Genomic DNA, 18,340 nt, shown 5'->3' on the forward strand with positions numbered 1-18,340 from the left:
CTATTGTATAGGATCAGCTCCCCTACCCCAAGGTCATCACACTGTAGCAGGTATCACTAAAAGAATTTATGCTTTCACTTACTAACACTGCAATACCAGCATAAGCCACACCACTGCGCTTCTTTACCTCTTCCTCTCCCAGCGTTGTCTGCTGGAAGGAATCCTGGAATTCTGCAGTTTCTCATTCTCTTACTTAAGCAGCATCACAACCCAGTTCAAAGGTTAGTGCTACAAAGCCATCACTTAACTAAATCTAATACTAAGTTGTCCCATTCCCAAATTTATGGTTCCCTGACACAGAAACCCTATTAAAAATACCTTAGGAGGCCCTGGCCGGTTGGCTCAGTGGTAGAGTGTCGGCCTGGCGTGCAGGAGTCCCGGGTTCGATTCCCGGCCAGGGCACACAGGAGAAGCGCCCATCCCCTCCTGCAGCCAAGGCTCCATTGGAGCAAAGTTGGCCTGGGCGCTAAGGATGGCTCTGTGGCCTCTGCCTCAGGCACTAGAATGGCTCTGGTTGCAACAGAGCATCGCCCCCTGGTGGGCATGCCAGGTGGATTCCGGTCGGGTGCATGCGGGAGTCTGTCTGAATGCCTCCCCATTTCCAACTTCAGAAAAATACAAAATAAATAAATAAATAAATGAAAATACCTTAGGACACCAGATGTTTTTTTAAAGCTGTGCCATTTATTGTGTGACTAATCACTTAAGTCCTTCAGCCAAACTTGAAACTGCCAGAGCTGCTCTCTTGGGTTCAGGTGTTATTCCTTTACAGAAGCCACGTTTGCACCATGTTAAAAACAAGAATCACTACTTAAGATGAACTTGAAGCCGCAACAGCTGCCCTCTTGGGTTTAGGTGTTGTTCCTTCACGGAAGCCATGCCTGCACCATGTTAAAAACAAGAACCATTACTTCAGCAACGTCATATACACATTTTAGTGTTCTGCTAAAACTAAATGAGCTCATCTCAGTCAAATGTTGAAATCAGTATTGAATTCATATGTTCAGACATTTATTTTTACAACATCACTGATAAGCTGCATCAGTTTTCTTCCTTATACTTCAAGGTATCTATTATTTAAAATTGATTTTAATTTACTGTGTTTACATATATTCAAATGTCCCACTGAATACAACCCCTTCACTCCCATGTTTACCTCAACATCCCCCTTGCTCAAGGTATCTATTTTAAATAAACTGGTCACTAGCCTGTATTTCTCCACTGCCTCGTAAGACATCAAGGTACTTGTGGAAAGGGTCCCTATGCTATTAAGCAGAGACATGAACCACTTTCCTTTAACCAGAAAAAGACAATGAGCATGTTCACAGGCAGCCACTGTCTAAACTGCTCAGCAACACCATACAATCTAACTCATTTACCACTCCGGCCTCGTTTACGGAAAGTCTGTCACCCCCATTGAAAAGACTGACTGGAAGCACAGAAAAGTTCAAGGTGGGCTTGCTTCATGCTCTTAATCCCAACATTACATTAGCAGATCACTCCGCAGGAAGTCCACACCGCTGCATAATGGTTTGGAGTACAAAACAAAGGTCACCTGCGCACGCGAACACAGACACATCTAAGGGTGTCATGCTTACTAACATCTGGTGGTCCCGTCACGTTTTAGAATTAGGAAATCTGGAATTGAATGGGCAGAGCCCAGGAATTCTGCTAAATATCCCACACTGCACCTGACACCTGCTCACTGCTTTCAAACCTCCCACTAAAATGCAGTTTGTAAGTCTGGGTGGGGGCCGAAGTCTCTGCATCTCTTAACAGACTCTAAACCTCACCCACGCACTACTGTCTTGACCAATTTTGGTAAAAAAGTGAGATGTAGGTATTGCTACTAATAAATACTGCCACATCTTGGGAACCGGGTTCAAACCACGCCCTAGACACTTGTAACTCAGGCTGTTGACGTTTCATGGATCTGAAGGTTACGGTGGCAGCAAACACCTTCTAGCACCCCACCCCAACAAGACGATTCCCATCCAAGCTCAGAGAAGCAGTAACGATGGAAACACAGACGCCCTACCTGAATCTCCGGTAGACGATTTTCAGATGTCTCATGCGACCGGTCCCGGTGGTGTTCCGCCGCTTAGCCTTGGCGCTCCAGTTATCTACAACACAAAAGATCAGGCAAGGCTGAGTGATTTCTCCGCACATCCCGTGGGCCCCGCCGCTCAGGCCATCAGGGCCTCCCCTGGGGTTTCCACCAGCTCCATCGGCACTCCCAGCACAACTTTAGGGAGGCACCAAAGAGCGTGCGCGGCCAGCCCGCCCGCCCGCCCGCCCGGCCCGGGAGAGGCGCCCGCACTCACACTTTCTCTTGCGCTTGGCGGGGTAGCCGCACTTGCCGCACGTGGACTTCTGCAGGTGGTAGGCCTTGGAGCCGCAGCGGCGGCACAGAGTGTGCGTCTTGTTGCGGCGCTTGCCGAACGACGACGTGCCCTTCGTCTGCAAAGGAACGGGACGCACAGGTCTGAGCTCCAGCCACGCCCGGCCCCCTCCGGAAGGGCCGACACGGGAGAGTGGGCTGAAGCGGTGGGAGCTCCTAACTTTCCCAAAGGCTCGCTCAGCAGCTACCAGCGGCTCACGCTCATTTCAGGCTCTTCCGCAAAAGCTGCTGCGTTTTGAAATCGGCCACGTTTGGGGGGCGGGGGAGGGGGGAGACGATATAACGCCGATTTCCCGCCGAGCCTCACCCAAAACGTCCCTTTGCTTACAGAGCCAAACAGTGACACACCGAGCTTCTTCCTTTAGTTCTCATCCGAGAGAAGTTCGGGGAGGAAACCGCGAACCTCAGCTCGCATCAAGGGACCTAAGGCGGCTGCGGTTCCACGACTGCAGGCTGGGCACCAAAGGTCCAGTTAGAAGCTATTTTTCTGGTTCTTGAGGGCCACAGCATGTCCCTTTCCTGCCCAGCCGATTCCCTTATTCGAGCCTTGGCGGCGCCTTCACGGAGAGGAAGGCGCTCGGGCGCAGGGGATGAGGATGGAAAGCGATTCAAAACCCCGTTGAAATAACCACTCGAAAACAACGTTACCATCTTGTTGTCGTCAGAAGCAAAGAGGGCAGAGCATAAAGCACTTCCGCTATTTGGGCTGAGAAGCTTCCGCTCAGGGGAGTACTTCCGGTAAGGCCCGGCAATCGGCGCAGTGTGGCTTGGGTCCAGGAGAAATCGGAGCCAGTAGGAGTTTTGGCTCCCGGAGGGCGAGCGGGCGGAGCTACAGCTCGGCTCTGTGTGCCACCCCCCCCCCCTCCCCGCGCGCCTTTGCTGCCGGTGCCGTCCAGAACCTGAACTGGGAAGCTGCCCCTCCCGGGAGTGTATAGCAGTGATTTTCAACCTTTTTTGAACCGGGGCACATTTTTTACATTTACAAAATCCTGGGGCACACCACCTACCAAAATGACACAAAATGATACTCTGTTAGAATTTATTTAATTTAAATAAATTACATTTATTAAAAAAAGTTAAATAAAAAAGGATAACCGCCTCATATATACAGTCCCATGTAACATCCCTCATATATAGAGTCCCACGTAAAATCCCCTTATAAATACAGTCCCACGTAACATCCCCTCATATACAGTCCCATGTAACCTCATATATACAGTCCCATATAACCCCTCATATATACAGTCCCATGTATCCCTTCATATATACAGTCCCGCTAATAGATACTGGAGCTTTCATCAAAGTTGTGGGTTCAAATCAATTTGGCAAATACTCTATATAGAGACTGGACAAAATCAATTTTAGAAAATGTTGGAGCCCTGGCCGGTTGGCTCAGTGGTAGAGCGTCGGCCCGGCATTTGGAAGTCCCGGGTTTGATTCCCGGCCAGGGCACACAGGAGAAGCACCCATCTGCTTCTCCACCCTTCCCCCTCTCCTTTCTCTCTGTCTCTCTCTTCCTCTCCCACAGCCAAGGCTCCATTGGAGCAAAGTTGGCCCAGGCACTGAGGATGGCTCCATGGCCTCTGCCTCAGGTGCTAGAATGGCTCCAGCTGCAATGGAACAATGCCCTAAATGGGCAGAGCATCGCCCCCCCCATTGGGCATGCTGGGTTTATCCTGGTCAAGTGCATGCGGGAGTCTGTCTGACTGCCTCCCTGTTTCTAACTTCAAGGGAGAAAAAAAAAGAAGAAAATGTTGGATACTTGTGTAGCATCATAAGTCCTATTGTCAGATTAAGAAGTTTGCTTTCTAGATAAGGATTCTGATAAATACTAGAGTTCTCCCCAAGGTTGTGGGTTCAAATCCCATGGTCAGCTGGGTGCAGGGGCCTTGGTTCTGTCTGTTTTGATGGTGTATATAGAGATTTGAGTTCTTTAAGAAGATGATCCTTCAGGAGGCCATATACAATATAGATAACATTGTGATGCATTGTATATCACCCTCTGCGGGGGGGCCTCTTTTAAAAAGAAAAAGGTCAAATATCTATATACACCATCAGGATAGACATAACCAGCTGAGGCTGAGGCTTCATCTAGTGGTGGCAACATTTACCTCCAGTCCTGACCAGGATTAGAAATTGGGACCATGGGGAGGAGCAGCAGCCACACAATGACAAGTGCGTGGCAGCCCTAGAGGAGACCTTCCTGGGTGTGGATGAGAGGCGGCCTACTATTGGTTCATCGCTAGTGGTCAGGATGAATCCTAGAAGGTGATTGGTCAGTGAGGTTCCCTGTGCCTCCACTCTCCCTGTCGCTGATAGCTGGAGGGATTATGGGGGGAATGTTTATGTTCCGATCGAGGCGGCTGGCTGCAGGCCGGATAAATAGCCTCCGTGGGCCATATCCGGCACTCAGGCCATGTTTAAGTTCCCCATGGCACACCTGACCATGTCTCACAGCACACTAGTGTCCCGCGGCACACTGGTTGAAAAACACTGGTGTATAGGGTCATGGCAGGACTGGGATCCTGATGGGAGAAATGGGGTTTCCAGGCTTCTGCTCAGTGTTATAGACCATAGCTGAGGCTGATGCTCCCCAAGGTCGCTGCGTGTGCAGGCGCTCAGACTGTGCAAACAGAAGCGATTGGGACGCAGATGTTTGATTCCTAATTTCGCTGTGCCGAGGAATCACAGTGTGCATCTTAAGTGTAGTGTCCTGCACCCTAGTGGGAAGAAATATGACTCAGCAGCTTTGGGGAGGGCCTGGAAGTCTGTACTTAAGAAACGCTTTACAGATAGTTTCTAAATTAATGGTTCCCGGCCTTCAATAAATGTGAATCCAATTATAAGCTCTTACCCAACAAAGCCCACACCCTCGTAAAACAGTAAACTATCCAAACATTTAAAAATCAGCCTGACCAGGTGGTGGCGCAGTGGATAGAGCGTCGGACTGGGATGCGGAAGGACCCAGGTTCGAGACCCCGAGGTCGCCAGCTTGAGCGCGGGCTCATCTGGCTTGAGCAAAGAGCCCACCAGTTTGGACCCAAGGTCGCTGGCTCCAGCAGGGGGTTACTCGGTCTGCTGAATGCCCACGGTCAAGGCACATGTGAGAAAGCAATCAATGAACAACTAAGAAGTCGCAATGCGCAACGAGAAACTGATGATTGATGCTTCTCATCTCTCTCCTTTCCTGTCTGTCTGTCCCTGTCTATCTCTGCCTCTGTTAAAAATAAATAAATAAATAAAGTTTAAAAAAAAAAAAATCATAAGGGAAAACGACCCCCAAGTAATCATATAATGTGCTTTCTAAAGCAAACCGGGAACTCCTTACTTGTCCTGTGCGAAATATCAGCAAAGGTAATTGACTAGCCGCTAGCAGAACAAGGAGAATGCCAGGAATCAGGTTTAATTTTGACAAATTAACAGTTGATTAGTGCCTAGGAAGTACTAGGCTCTTTTCCAAGCGCTGGGAATAGAAACAAGGATAAGTCTTTTACTAGAAAGTTACATGCTTGCTGTGTGACTGCCCACCATGACCTTGCCTAGTTAGGAATTTATAATTAGATGACCCTGTGAGGTTACCTTCCATAGGAACACGGCCCCCTCCCTCCACACGTGAAATACCACAATTCGTTTATTCAGTATTCTGTTGATGGGTATTTTAGATTGTTTCCAAGTTCTTATGAACTACCTCACTGTGAATAAAGACCAACAAGATAGTTGGGGTTTTTTTTCGTTTTTTAAATCAAAATAAGGTCCTGGCCAGGTAGTCCCGTTGATTAAAGCATCATCCGGTTATGCCACGGTTGTGGGTTCATCCAGACGGAATCAACCAATGAATGCAAGAATGAGTGGAGCAACAACTCAGTTTCTCTCTCTAAAAATCAATTTAAAACTTTTTAAAAACCCCAAATAAAGTCTGCTAATAAAAACAAATAATATATTAAATAGTAATGTTTAAAGTAGAAAGTTTGATTCCCTCTGTAATCATATCACAAAGATACCAGTGTTACAATTAAGGTAACTCTTTCACGTCCATCTTCTTTTAAATATAATGTAATATATGTATACTATACACATTAATTTTAAAACAAAAAGGTATATAACTTGCTGTTTTCTGTTACAATGCATGGGTATCACTACTTGTCAAAATGTACAGATTTACTTCATCCTTTTTATCCACTTTTTGGTGTTTTATTGTTGATGTATCAACATTTATTCCACAAATCCCCAATTTATGAAAATTTTGGTTACTTTCAATTTTCAATTGTAAATAATTTTGTAATGCAGAGTCTTCTGCATAACATCTTTGTCTGATTGTTTCCTTAAGATAATTTCCTAGTAGAATTGCTGGGTTGAAGGGTATGGCTTTTTTTTTTTTTTTTTTTTTGCTATCAACATTTATTTATTAATTGCTGCATATTTCCAGATTTTTCTCCCAAAAAAGTTAATCAATTCACATTTTATTTTTTTTGTATTTTTCTGAAGCTGGAAACGGGGAGAGACAGTCAGATAGACTCCCGCATGCGCCCTACCGGGATCCACCCAGCACACCCACCAGGGGTGAGGCTCTGCCCACCAGGGGAAGATGCTCTGCCCCTCCGGGGCATCGCTCCGTTGCGACCAGAGCCACTCTAGCGCCTGGGGCAGAGGCCAAGGAGCCATCCCCAGCGCCCGGGCCATCTTTGCTCCAATGGAGCCTCGGCTGCAGGAGGGGAAGAGAGAGACAGAGAGGAAGGAGAGAGGGAGGGGTGGAGAAGCAGATGGGTGGTTCCTCTGTGTGCCCTGGCCGGGAATTGAATCCGGGACTTCTGCACGCCAGGCCGACACTCTACCACTGAGCCAACCGGCCAGGGCTCAATGCACATTTTTATTATCACAGCTAGAACTCAGAGTAGGGAATATCTAGTCCAGTCTGAAGTTCAGGAAAGATTTCTCTTGGAGGAGTTGACCCTGGAGCTTAGTTATGATGAGACTGAGTCATCAAAAGATCAGATAAATAATCCACAGGGAGTTAGGGTATGGGAAGGCTGGGGGCCGGATTCCCCCACTGCCTTAGGTTGTTTGTATCAGCTCTCTCAATGGTGCCTCTCTAACACTAGGCACCACTGACACATTTATTCTTTGCCAAATAGAATTATTCTTTCCATTTTTTTTCCCAAAATTTATTTATTCTTTTTAGAGAAGAGAGACAGAGAGAGAGAGAGAGAGAGAGAGAAGGGGAGAGGAGCAGGAAACATCAACTCCTATATGTGCCTTGACCAGGCAAGCCCAGGGATTCGAACCGGCGACCTCAGTGTTCCAGGTTGACGGTCCATCCACTGCGCCACCCACCACAGGTCAGGCTCTTTCCATTTTTAAAAAAGCTTTTTAGTTTTTAGAGAGAGAGGCTCCTGTACATGCCCTGACCTAGGAATCAAACCAGCAACCTGCTATTGCCATGTGGGAGCTCCAAGGCTTAACTTTTTTTTTTTTAAGAGACAGAGGAAGGGAGGGAGAGAGGAGGGGGAAGGGAAGCACTCATTTGTTGTTCCTCTCCGTCCTGCATTTGTTGGTTGCTTCCTGTGTGTGCCCTGACCAGGGATGAACTTGCAACCTTGTTGTTTTGGCATGATGCTTTTAACTGACTGAGCTAACCTGCCATGGGCCTTTGTGGGGGGGGAGGGCAAGGGGGAGGAGCCAGAAGCTTCAACACCCATATGTTCCTTGACCAAGCAAGCCCAGATTTTCAAACCAGCGACCTCAGCATTCCAGGTCAATGCTTTATCCACTGTGCCACCACAGGTCAGTCCAGGGGCCTTTTTTTCCTCTTTTTTTTTTTTTTTCAGAGACAGAGAGAATCAGAGAGAGGGACAGACAGACAGGACAGGAACCGAGAGAGATGAGAAGCATCAATCATCAGTTTTTCGTTGCAACACCTTAGTTGTTCATTGATTGCTTTCTCATATGTGCCTTGACCGTGGGCCTTCAGGAGATTGCGACCTTGGGTCCAAGCTGGTGAGCTTTGCTCAAACCAGATGAGCCCTCGCTTAAGCTGGCGACCTCAAGTCTCGAGCCTGGGTCCTCCACATCCCAGTCCGATGCTCTATCCACTGTGCAGCCGCCTGGTCAGGCTCTTTCTTTCTTTCTTAAATGAGATTTTATTGTTTGTTCTGAGGATAAGTACACAGACATTTCAATTTATACACAATTCTTAACATACATATCAAAAACTTAAAATATAATTGAGATTCTTTTCTAAACAGTTATTCCAGTGGTTTTCCAGCTTAAAATTTGGAGGCAAATTTTCTCTTCAGATGTTGATACACTGTTACATCAATGTTCCACTAATTCACAATTTAACATCATATACACTACATCATCTAATAGTCAGTCTTTCATAGAGCATTAACGGTTACTAGGAACACTGGACTACCAAACCAAAGATGTTAGAGTGCGCAAATTCTGGTAGGGAGACCCAAAATCAAGCAGTGTTTTCCTTTAGGAAATAATTCTGCCAGAAACATGAGAATAGAAGCAATTTCAAATGTTCAAGACATTAAATTCCTGACTGACTCCAAACTGCCATTTAGAATGCTTTGTATTGTAGTACATAACACTGCCTTCATCTATGGACTGTTAAGTGACACCCAAGACTGCCAAAGCCTCCCATATTCAATATCACACTATATTCTGGTTATGCCGCAAAAATAAGCAACCAGCAAATACTTTCATCTATTAAAAGCATTTACAGGCCCTGGCCGGTTGGCTCAGTGGTAGAGCGTCGGCCTGGCGTGCAGAAGTCCCGGGTTCGATTCCCGGCCAGGGCACACAGGAGAAGCGCCCATTTGCTTCTCCACCCCCCCTCCTTCCTCTCTGTCTCTCTCTCCCCCTCCCGCAGCCGAGGCTCCATTGGAGCAAAGATGGCCCGGGCGCTGGGGATGGCTCCTTGGCCTCTGCCCCAGGCGCTAGAGTGGCTCTGGTCGCAATGGAGCGACACCCCGGAGGGGCAGAGCATCTTCCCCTGGTGGGCAGAGCATCGCCCCCTGGTGGGTGTGCCAGGTGGATCCTGGTCCGGCGCATGCGGGAGTCTGTCTGACTGTCTCTCCCCGTTTCCAGCTTCAGAAAAATACAAAAAAAAAAAAAAAAAAAAGCATTTACACTTTGAAAAGTGAAATGAGGTGGAGTTCTTTTCTTTTTTTAAGATTTGATTTACTCATTTTAGAGAGAGGAGAGAGAGAGAGAGAGCCCACGCGAGAAAAAGAGAGAAGGGGGAAGGAGCAGGAAGCTTTAACTCCCACATGTGCCTTGACAAGGCAAGCCCAGGGTTTTTTTTGTTGTTGTTTTGTTTTAAAAATACTTTATTTATTCATTTTAGAGAGGAGAGAGAAAGGGGAGGAGCAGGAAGCATCAACTCCTATATGACCAGGCAAGCCCAGGGTTTTGAACAGGCAACCTCAGTGTTCCAGGTGGATGCTTTATCCACTGCGCCACCACAGGTCAGGCTGGAATTCCCTTCTCCTTAAGGATGTGTCTTGAGCTACTAGAAAACTTACAAACTAGCTGATAAAAATATTCCTCTGGGTTGTACAAGAAGAAAGATGGAGCGTTGATAAGACGTGGTAGACGATATCCATCAGATTTGGCTTCAGCAGAGGCTGGTCTCTCCTTGTTTTTAGTTTCTCCCTTTTCTGCCAGTTTATCTTTAGAGTCTTGTTTAGCCTCTCTGGCTTGTTTTCCCTTTGCTTTCCTTTCCCATTTTGTTTGCATTTTCTTGTCTGCAGATTACCATTTGTTTCCTGCTACTTTTTTTGGCATCGTTTTCACTTTTGCAGAAATAGGGGTAGCTGACAACCGGGCCAACGTCCTTCCAGGCTACAGCTCTGCCTCCCGGAGGGACTGACCTTCCTCTTGGGCAGCCGGCAGCCACCAGCTGCTGGGACCTGCCTGAACTTGTTTTTATTCCTGGGGAGAAGGATTTTGTAATCCAGTTCCTGGTCCGGAGAAGACAAGAGCAATGGCTACCGGGAGGGCTCCGTCAGAGATTATAGAAAGAGAACGAAAAAAGTTACTAGAAATCCTCCAGCAAGATCTCGATTCTATCTTAGATTCCTTGACCTCTCGGAGGCTGATTTCCGAGGACGAGTATGAGATGCTGGAGGATATTACAGATCCTTTGAAGAAGAGTCGGAAGCTGTTAATCTTGGTTCAGAAAAAAGGAGAAGTCAGTTGTGAGCTTTTTCTCAAATGTTTACTTAGTACCTTTCCAGAGTCAGCGACCATTGTGGGTTTAAGGCACGGTAAGTTGAATTTCTCCACTTTTTTAGGGGGTGAAAGGGAGGAGGCAGACTTCCTAAGAAAGGAAAATGATCACCTTCTGTTTTCATTTGTCTTTCTCCCAAAGATGATTTTTCACTGAAATACGATAAAGGATTTAAAAAGCAAGGAACAATGTATTTTTATCGATTTAGGGGATCTATAGATTTTTGTTTAAACTTGCAGTTGTTTTAGTGCTAGTATAGACTGCTTGTTATTATGACAGACATACTGAAATACAGTGGGAAGGAGACTAATCAGGGATTTCTTTATCACGTAAGTGAATTCATGAATATAAAGAATGCCCAGTCCACAGCTGGATCTTTCACTCAGTACAGTCGTTTCAAAAATACAGGGAAATACAGGGAAAATAATCCCCAAACGTGGTGGATCAGTCACTTCATTTCTTTCTGAGATAAGGATGTCGGCTGAAGCAATTCTAATGCCAATTTTTCAAGGTTCAAAGATAATTAGTGGCAAATGAGGGAGGAATTCTGCCAGTATGGATTGCTTAGCAGTTCTGCTGGTTACCACCAGGGGCAAGAGTAGCTCTTTTTATAAGACTGTAAGGCACTGTGATTTTTCAACTTTTTTACACATGGGGACTAGAGAAAATAGCGCTACTTTGGGGACCACTAAGGCAGAACTCACCCCTGAGCATAAGCGAATTCGACTAAGGTCATTGGGTCTATAATCTGCATACAACATCAGAGTGGTTAAGTCTTTCAGACCAGAACAAAGTTTCTGGCAGATCGGTCTGTGGACTGGTGATGGGAAAACAGGGCTCTAAGGAACGTGGAAAGTTATTGTAAGAGATGTTAGAAAGGTAGAGTCTCAGATAAAAGGTCGTCAATGGTCCCTAAGGTAGGAAAAGACCGGTATGTCTAAAAAAAATAGGTCTTATTATTTCTAGGATTTACTATTCCAAATTCGAGCTGTTTGCTTCTTGATTAGAAATTACTTGGATCAGACTTCATTTAGCAACAGTCCTAGGAATTTACAAGTAAGCACTGTTCGTAAGATTCAAATGTTTTTGCTTATTTACCATGTGAGTTTGCAATGAAAGACCTGGAATCTTGAGCAAGGCAAGAGTGTGACTTGCTTTTTTTCTAGTGGGAAAAGAAAGTCTGACAGTTGACTTATTGCCATTTATGTCGGAAATGGTAGGTGTTCCTATTCTAAAGATAAGAGATAATGCTTTGAGATATCAGAAACAAAGGTAGATATGAAATTTCTTTTTGTTAATTTTGAAAACAAAATAGAAAACCCCAAACTTTCTTGTTCTTTTCAGAATTTTTAAACCTGGAGAAAATAGAACCTTCTCAATCTGTGAGCGTAAGCAAGAATTTGGAAAATCTGTTATCCCCAGGAGAGAGAAAGCCTGAGAAGTCTGAGATCACAGTGTCCCTCAAAGAGCAAGAACACTTGGATTTGGAAACCTCTGAGACATTCATGGACAAGAAAACCGGTTATAGGGAAATGGCTTGGTCCTCAAGCGAAAATGAGAAGGAATACAACTCACCAACAGTCGCATTGCCTCAATCATTAGAGAATGTTGACTATGAACTTTCAGCAACTATTGATTATTTACAGGACAGAGAGAGATACGATGAGGTTGATGATTCTTTATACGAAGAGGGAGAGGATTATCTGGAAGCGGTGATATACTATGAAGACGTAGACGGCCCTGTAGAAGAAGAGGAAGATACCGACCCAGAGCACCTTGACTGCGATGACGAGGAAGACCCTGCGTATTCCGAAACCACCGAGTTCTCTGGTGAAGAACAGGGTGACGAAGATTTGGAAACTGGCATGTCATTGGAGGAAGAGGAGGACAAAAGTATGGAAGGTATGGGAATGATATGGGATCTCAGGCAATCGCATGTTTTTAAGAGGTTGTCATGACATAATGGGAGAGACGACGAAGGAGGGAGGGCACTGGACTGGACATCAGCAGAAAAGCAGCTTCTCAGGGATGCCTTGTGTCTCCTGATGCAGACTTTCCTCAGAGCGGGTTGCGGACAGGGAGGAGGCCCAGAACCTAGGAAACACTGGACAGTATAAACAAAAGTAAATATTGATTGCAGCATGGGGGTTCCTGCAGTTCCCCCCCATCACACATATAGAAGTTTCTAGCCGTTACTTTTAGGTGTTACCTTCTATTCCTTAGATTAAGTTTCTTGAGTCATTTTAGTGCCTTTGTAACCATTGGGATATAGTGATTCTGGGCCTAACTACTGAAGTGAAAACTTAGGAGAGGAGTTTGTGATGAATGGATAAAACCTCAAAATATTGTTACTTGGCTTGATCCAGTCCATCTACTGCCATTTAAAGAAAGAAACTATATGAGTATCTTCAATTTGAATATTTCTTAACAAAAATTCCAGATACGACAAATGCTTTATTTGGGGGGGTGTTACCCAGGACAATAAACATCACCACGTTCTGAGTAGAGAAGGGAAAGATAACCACCATCTCACATTCAGTCCAAATCCTGGGGGACTCATAATCCAGTTCTGGTTGGGGAAAAATTTAGTTCCTCCTCATCACACCTAGTATCGTCTGCTACACCTGCTCTAGGAAAGTACCACAGATTGGGTGGCTTTAAACCAGGGGTCAGGAATCTTTTTGGCTGAGAGAGCCATGAACGCCACATATTTTAAAATGTAATTCCGTGAAAGCCATACAACGACCCGTGTACATTAAGCATTATCCAATAAAAATTTGGTGTTGTCCCGGAGGACAGCTGTGATTGGCTCCAGTCACCTGCCACCATGAACAGGAGTGTAGGAAATGAATGGATTGTAATACATGAGAATGTTTTATTTTTTTATTTTTTTTAAATTTTTTTTATTTATTCATTTTAGAGAGGAGAGGGAGAGAGAGAGAGAGAGAGAGAGAGAGAGAGAGAGGAGAGACAGGAGAGACAGAGAGAGAGAAGGAGGGGAGGAGCTGGAAGCATCAACTCCCATATGTGCCTTGACCAGGCAAGCCCAGGGTTTCGAACCGGCAACCTCAGCATTTCCAGGTCGACGCTTTATCCACTGCGCCATCACAGGTCAGGCGAATGTTTTATATTTTTAACGTTATTATTTTTTTATTAAAGATTTGTCTGCGAGCCAGATGCAGCCATCAAAAGAGCCACATCTGGCTTGCGAGCCATAGGTTCCCGACCCCTGCTTTAAACAATAAACAACAGAAATATGTTGTCTCAACAGTGTGGAGACTAGAAGTCTGAAATCAAGGTGCCTGCAGGATTAGTTCCTTCTAAAGGCTGTAAAGAAGAACCTATTTCTAGCTCTGGTGATTGGTTGGAAATCTTTGGCAACTTTCTGACAACCCAAGGACTTCTTAGAGTTACTTTTGCTAGTTCCTGAAATCCATAATTTTCTCTCACGTCTATGGTTTCTTCTACACTATTTCTTTAAATAGGGGATCCAAGAAGCCTATGCTAATTTGCTATCCACCAGGAGCAAAAAATGCTCTCAGATCTTCTTCCTTGACTAAGCACTATCTCTTGGAATATAAGTATTCCCAAATAGCTAGAAGATACATTAGAAAATGGGAGATCAGGAGAAAGCAGATACAACTTGTAAATTCTGAGAAAACCTAAATGGCAATAAAATCTTCCATATCTCCAAACTTTAGCAAGAGATACATTTAGGGAAAAAAATGAGTATCAACCTAGAGAATTCCTCATATGTGTGTATAATGAAGTACTCACAAGGTTTTAAATTGCTGCGTTATAAACATTAGCCAAAAAAAAAAAGGGAACACTTAAAAGATCATCAATAGACAATGATTAAATAAATAATGGTCCATCCAAACCACCAAGTATGATGGATTAGCTTCAATGAATTGAATAGATCTCTATAAATACTAACTGGGAGGAACTTGTAAGAAATACCATTAAGTGGAAAGAGGTTGAAGAATCATTTGTTTAGTATAATATCATTTTTTTTGGTAAAAATAAACTAGCATCCATTAAGCCAAACTATGTATTTTGGTGTATCCATGCATGCTTATGGACCTGTACAGAAAAAGAATGGGAAGCAAACATATTTTATCTCTTAGAAGGAAAGTAGAATTGGCAGAGCAGTGAAAGGAAACTTTCACTTTATTTGCATTGTTCCATCTTTTTACTTTTTATTTTGCAATGAAAATGTCAAGTTGTTATTTAATTTCAAAAGTACGTGAAGGACTTTGAGTTTGAAACTGACACTCACAGAGTTAATCTTCTTTCTCACAGAAAGGATAAAGGTGTTTCAAGATGTCCTGTCACGTCTGAACATGGACAGGAGCAGAAAGGTTCTGCCAGATTTTGTTAAACAATTCTCCTTAGACCGGGGATGTAAGTGGACACCTGCGACCCCAGGAGACTTGGCCTGGAATTTCCTGATGAAAGTTCAAGCACTGGATGTGACAGCTAGAGAGCCCTTCCTCAGACACCAGGCTCTGTGTGAGGAGAGCCAAGGGGAATCTCTGCCCGGAGGAGAGAATTTGGAAATTCAAGACACACAAGCCATCAACCCCTTGGATGTGATCTGTGCCTCCCTGCTGTGTTCAGATAGCACTTTGCAACGCAGAGTCATGTCAAGCATGCATAGGTGCCGGTTTGCTCTGCCCCTGCTACTGCCCGATGCAGAAAACAACAAGAGCATTTTAATGCTGGGGGCCATGCAGGACATTGTGCAGAAGCAGCCAGCATCATCTTCGGGAGGGCCCACAGGGAGCACAGAACAGTCCCTGACTCTCATCAAGATGCCTGTCGTCTCTTTTGTGCGTCTCGGAGACTGTTGCTTGTCCAAGTCCAGAACCCTCAACACGCTGCTCAGCCCCGCGCCCCAGAAACCGCAGAGAATCTTCCTCCATGGGGCCACGCCTGCCCGGGCGCTGGCCCGGCAGATCTCTGACGGCCTGGTGGAAATAGCATGGTGTTTTCCTGATGGGGACAGTGGAAATGAAAACCTCCTTTATTTCCAAGAGCCTGTTGCTGTGGCCAACCTTCGCGGAGATCTAGAAAGTTTTTGGACACAATTTGGTTTCCTGATGGAAGTCTCTTCGGCCGTGTTTTTTTTCACTGACTCCCTAGGTGAGAAGGAATGGGACCTGCTCATGTTTTTAGGAGAAGCTGCCATTGAAAGGTGCTACTTTGTCCTCAGTCCCCAGGCCAGGGAGAGTGAAGAGGCTCAGGTTTTTCAGAGGGTTCTGAAGCTGAAGCCATCACGGTTGCTATTTTGGGAGGAGGAGGAAGACACTGGGGAGACAGGGAGGAACATAGAGGGCCTCCGAGCTGCCCTCCAAGAAGTGATGTCCTCGTCTCTCAGATGTGTCTCTGTGGAGGACATGGCCTCCCTGGCCTGGGAGCTGGGGATTCAGGTAGACCGGGACATTGAGGACGCTCAAGAGACTCACGTGTCCCCTCGTGAAAACTCGGCTGAAACAGCAGAAGGAGAGGGACAGCCAATATGCGGTCAGCCAGAAAGTACGTCTGACCGCCCTGCTGTGACACCTGTGACAGAGCCCGGGGCTGTGTGTGAGGTCAGCCAGGCCCTCCGAAATTTCCACCTCACCCCAGTGACCACTCCTCCTCTTCCTTTCACAGTCAGGTTTGGGGGCCACTCCAACCACGCTGCTTTGAAAGCCCCCTGGGGGGTGGGCTCCCACTTTGGTTCAGAGCAGAAGTCTAAGTGGTTTCGTCCTTCACCCTTTCAGAATTCCAGGGTCCATAGTCGAGGTAGAAGTTTTGGGATTCAGTACTTCCAACCCCAGAGATTTTGTTCAGGTGAAAGTTTTATGAAATTTTTGAGACCTCCTCGGGGACATCACATGGGTGGAGTATTTGGGAGACCACCAAGACCCATCTGTTGGCGTGCACAGGCCTGGCCTGGTAGACCACAGACAATGGGAGCTTGTAACAGGTCTGCTGCAGTAGTCACCCAGGGAGGTCGCCCCTATTCCCTGGGCTCACAGCGAGCAGGACCAGCTGGGAAGCCACAGCCTGGGCAAGCCCACACCCGGGGAGCACAGGGAGCAAGACCAGCTGGGAAAACACAGCCCGGGCAAGCCGGCACCCGGGGAGCACAGGGAACAGGACCAGCTGGGAAAACACAGCCTGGGCAAGCCCGCACCTGGGGAGCACAGCCAACTCAGGCAACTGGAAGAGTTATGAGAACAACACCCTGTACTGGGAATCCTCCCTCTCAAACCTTTCAACCGTCAGGAGTCCTGCAAAAACCTGTAAGACCCGCCTTCCAGCAGGGGCTCAAGCTGAAGACACAAGGTGGACCTTTCAATCCAGCTGTCCAACTGAGGTTCCACCCCAAGTCCAACACCAGATTTTTACCTAGCTCTCCATTTAGTCAACCCAAGCCATCCCAGGGCAAGCCCTCCCAGCCCAAACCCACTCACACAAGTCCCACTCAGTCCCAGCCCTCCCAAGCCAAGTGCTCTCCGTCCAAACCCACTCAGCCCAAACCATGCCAGCCCCAGGCCTCCCACTCTAAGCCTTCTCAGCCCAGAGCTTCTCAACCCAAATCATTGCGGAGCGGTTCTTCCCAGGTGAAGGCATCCTCCTCAGGAGCAGGGCCCAGGGGGGGAAGGAAGCGGTAAAGTACCTCTGCCAGAGAGCTGTGGTGTGTATCCTGTACCCAGGCCGGCCAATTACACAGGAGTGACCTGTGGAAGAGTGGCAGTGATGGTGAGAGACTTTCATCCCTGTGACAGAGAGAAAAGGATACGCACAGCCTAATTGGATATCATTAAACTCTCTGTAAGAACTGTGTCCCTAACAAAGAGGAAAAAACATGAAAAGATTTAAGACTAGACTCAAGCAGTAAATAAATGTATCAACTCCAACCTTCATTTTAGGTAGTTTATAACCTGCATCCAGGGAACAGGGCTGTGAGGCAGTGGCTTGGGGAAAAAAGAAGTTGGTGTCTCTAATTGCAAAATGATCACAAACTAGGGCTCAGGTTGACTCAATGTTGCAAGTAAAATCGCCTTAGATGTTGGCTGCTCCAGAGGTGTCCTGCTCAAAGTTTTTGGTTCACTATGAGCCGCTAAGCAGATAACCCTGTTTGGGACAATCATCTTGAGATAACAGCTCCAATTTGCTTGGATGATAAAACTCTCTCATTTGACCCTTACATATGGAAATAATGAACTATCAGCCAATAAAATTAATTCTTTTTCATTAACTTTAAGAGTGATCAGTGTATGTTTCATAATTTAAATATTTGTAATGATAACATAATTTGGCTTATTCTTAGAGGATCTGATATGTTAGCCTCATGATTCCAGTTTAATATGTATAATTAAGTTTTTTGTTGTTGTTTTTTTTAAAGAGACAGAAAGTGAGTCAGAGAGAGGGATAGACAGGAACAGACAGACAGGAACGGAGAGAGATGAGAAGCATCAATCATTAGTTTTTCATTGCACGTTGCAACACCTTAGTTGTTCATTGATTGCTTTCTCATATGTGCCTTGACCGCGGGCCTTCCACAGACTGAGTAACCCCTTGCTGGAGCCAGCGACCTTGGGTTCAAGCTGGTGGGCTTTTGCTCAAACCAGATGAGCCTGCGCTCAAGCTGGAGACCTCGTGGTCTTGAACCTGGGTCCTCTGCATCCCAGTCCGATGCTCCATTC

General features: G+C 46.0%; 2 protein-coding genes and 1 non-coding gene across 3 annotated transcripts; 1 reads left to right on the top strand and 2 right to left on the bottom strand.

Annotated features, from left to right (window-relative positions):
- Window positions 1-662: 662 nt before the first annotated feature.
- Window positions 663-3,161, bottom strand: RPL37 (ribosomal protein L37). The gene is made up of 4 exons (XM_066240309.1): window positions 3,050-3,161; window positions 2,325-2,460; window positions 2,039-2,123; window positions 663-881 (listed from the first exon to the last, which is right to left on the bottom strand). The coding sequence occupies exons 1-4, from the start codon at window positions 3,050-3,052 to the stop codon at window positions 812-814; spliced, it is 294 nt and encodes a 97-aa protein (XP_066096406.1). The 5' UTR covers window positions 3,053-3,161; the 3' UTR covers window positions 663-811.
- On the bottom strand, window positions 959-1,038 carry LOC136321311 (small nucleolar RNA SNORD72). The gene has a single exon (XR_010728575.1). It is a non-coding gene; the product is annotated as a small nucleolar RNA SNORD72 (small nucleolar RNA).
- Window positions 3,162-9,974: 6,813 nt separating the features above from the next.
- CARD6 (caspase recruitment domain family member 6) lies at window positions 9,975-17,892 on the top strand. Its single transcript, XM_066240320.1, has 3 exons — window positions 9,975-10,677; window positions 11,985-12,542; window positions 14,943-17,892. The coding sequence occupies exons 1-3, from the start codon at window positions 10,395-10,397 to the stop codon at window positions 17,303-17,305; spliced, it is 3,204 nt and encodes a 1,067-aa protein (XP_066096417.1). The 5' UTR covers window positions 9,975-10,394; the 3' UTR covers window positions 17,306-17,892.
- Window positions 17,893-18,340: the final 448 nt, after the last annotated feature.

This window comes from Saccopteryx bilineata, chromosome 1 (assembly GCF_036850765.1).
Source record: "Saccopteryx bilineata isolate mSacBil1 chromosome 1, mSacBil1_pri_phased_curated, whole genome shotgun sequence".
Taxonomy (NCBI): Eukaryota; Metazoa; Chordata; class Mammalia; order Chiroptera; family Emballonuridae; genus Saccopteryx; species Saccopteryx bilineata.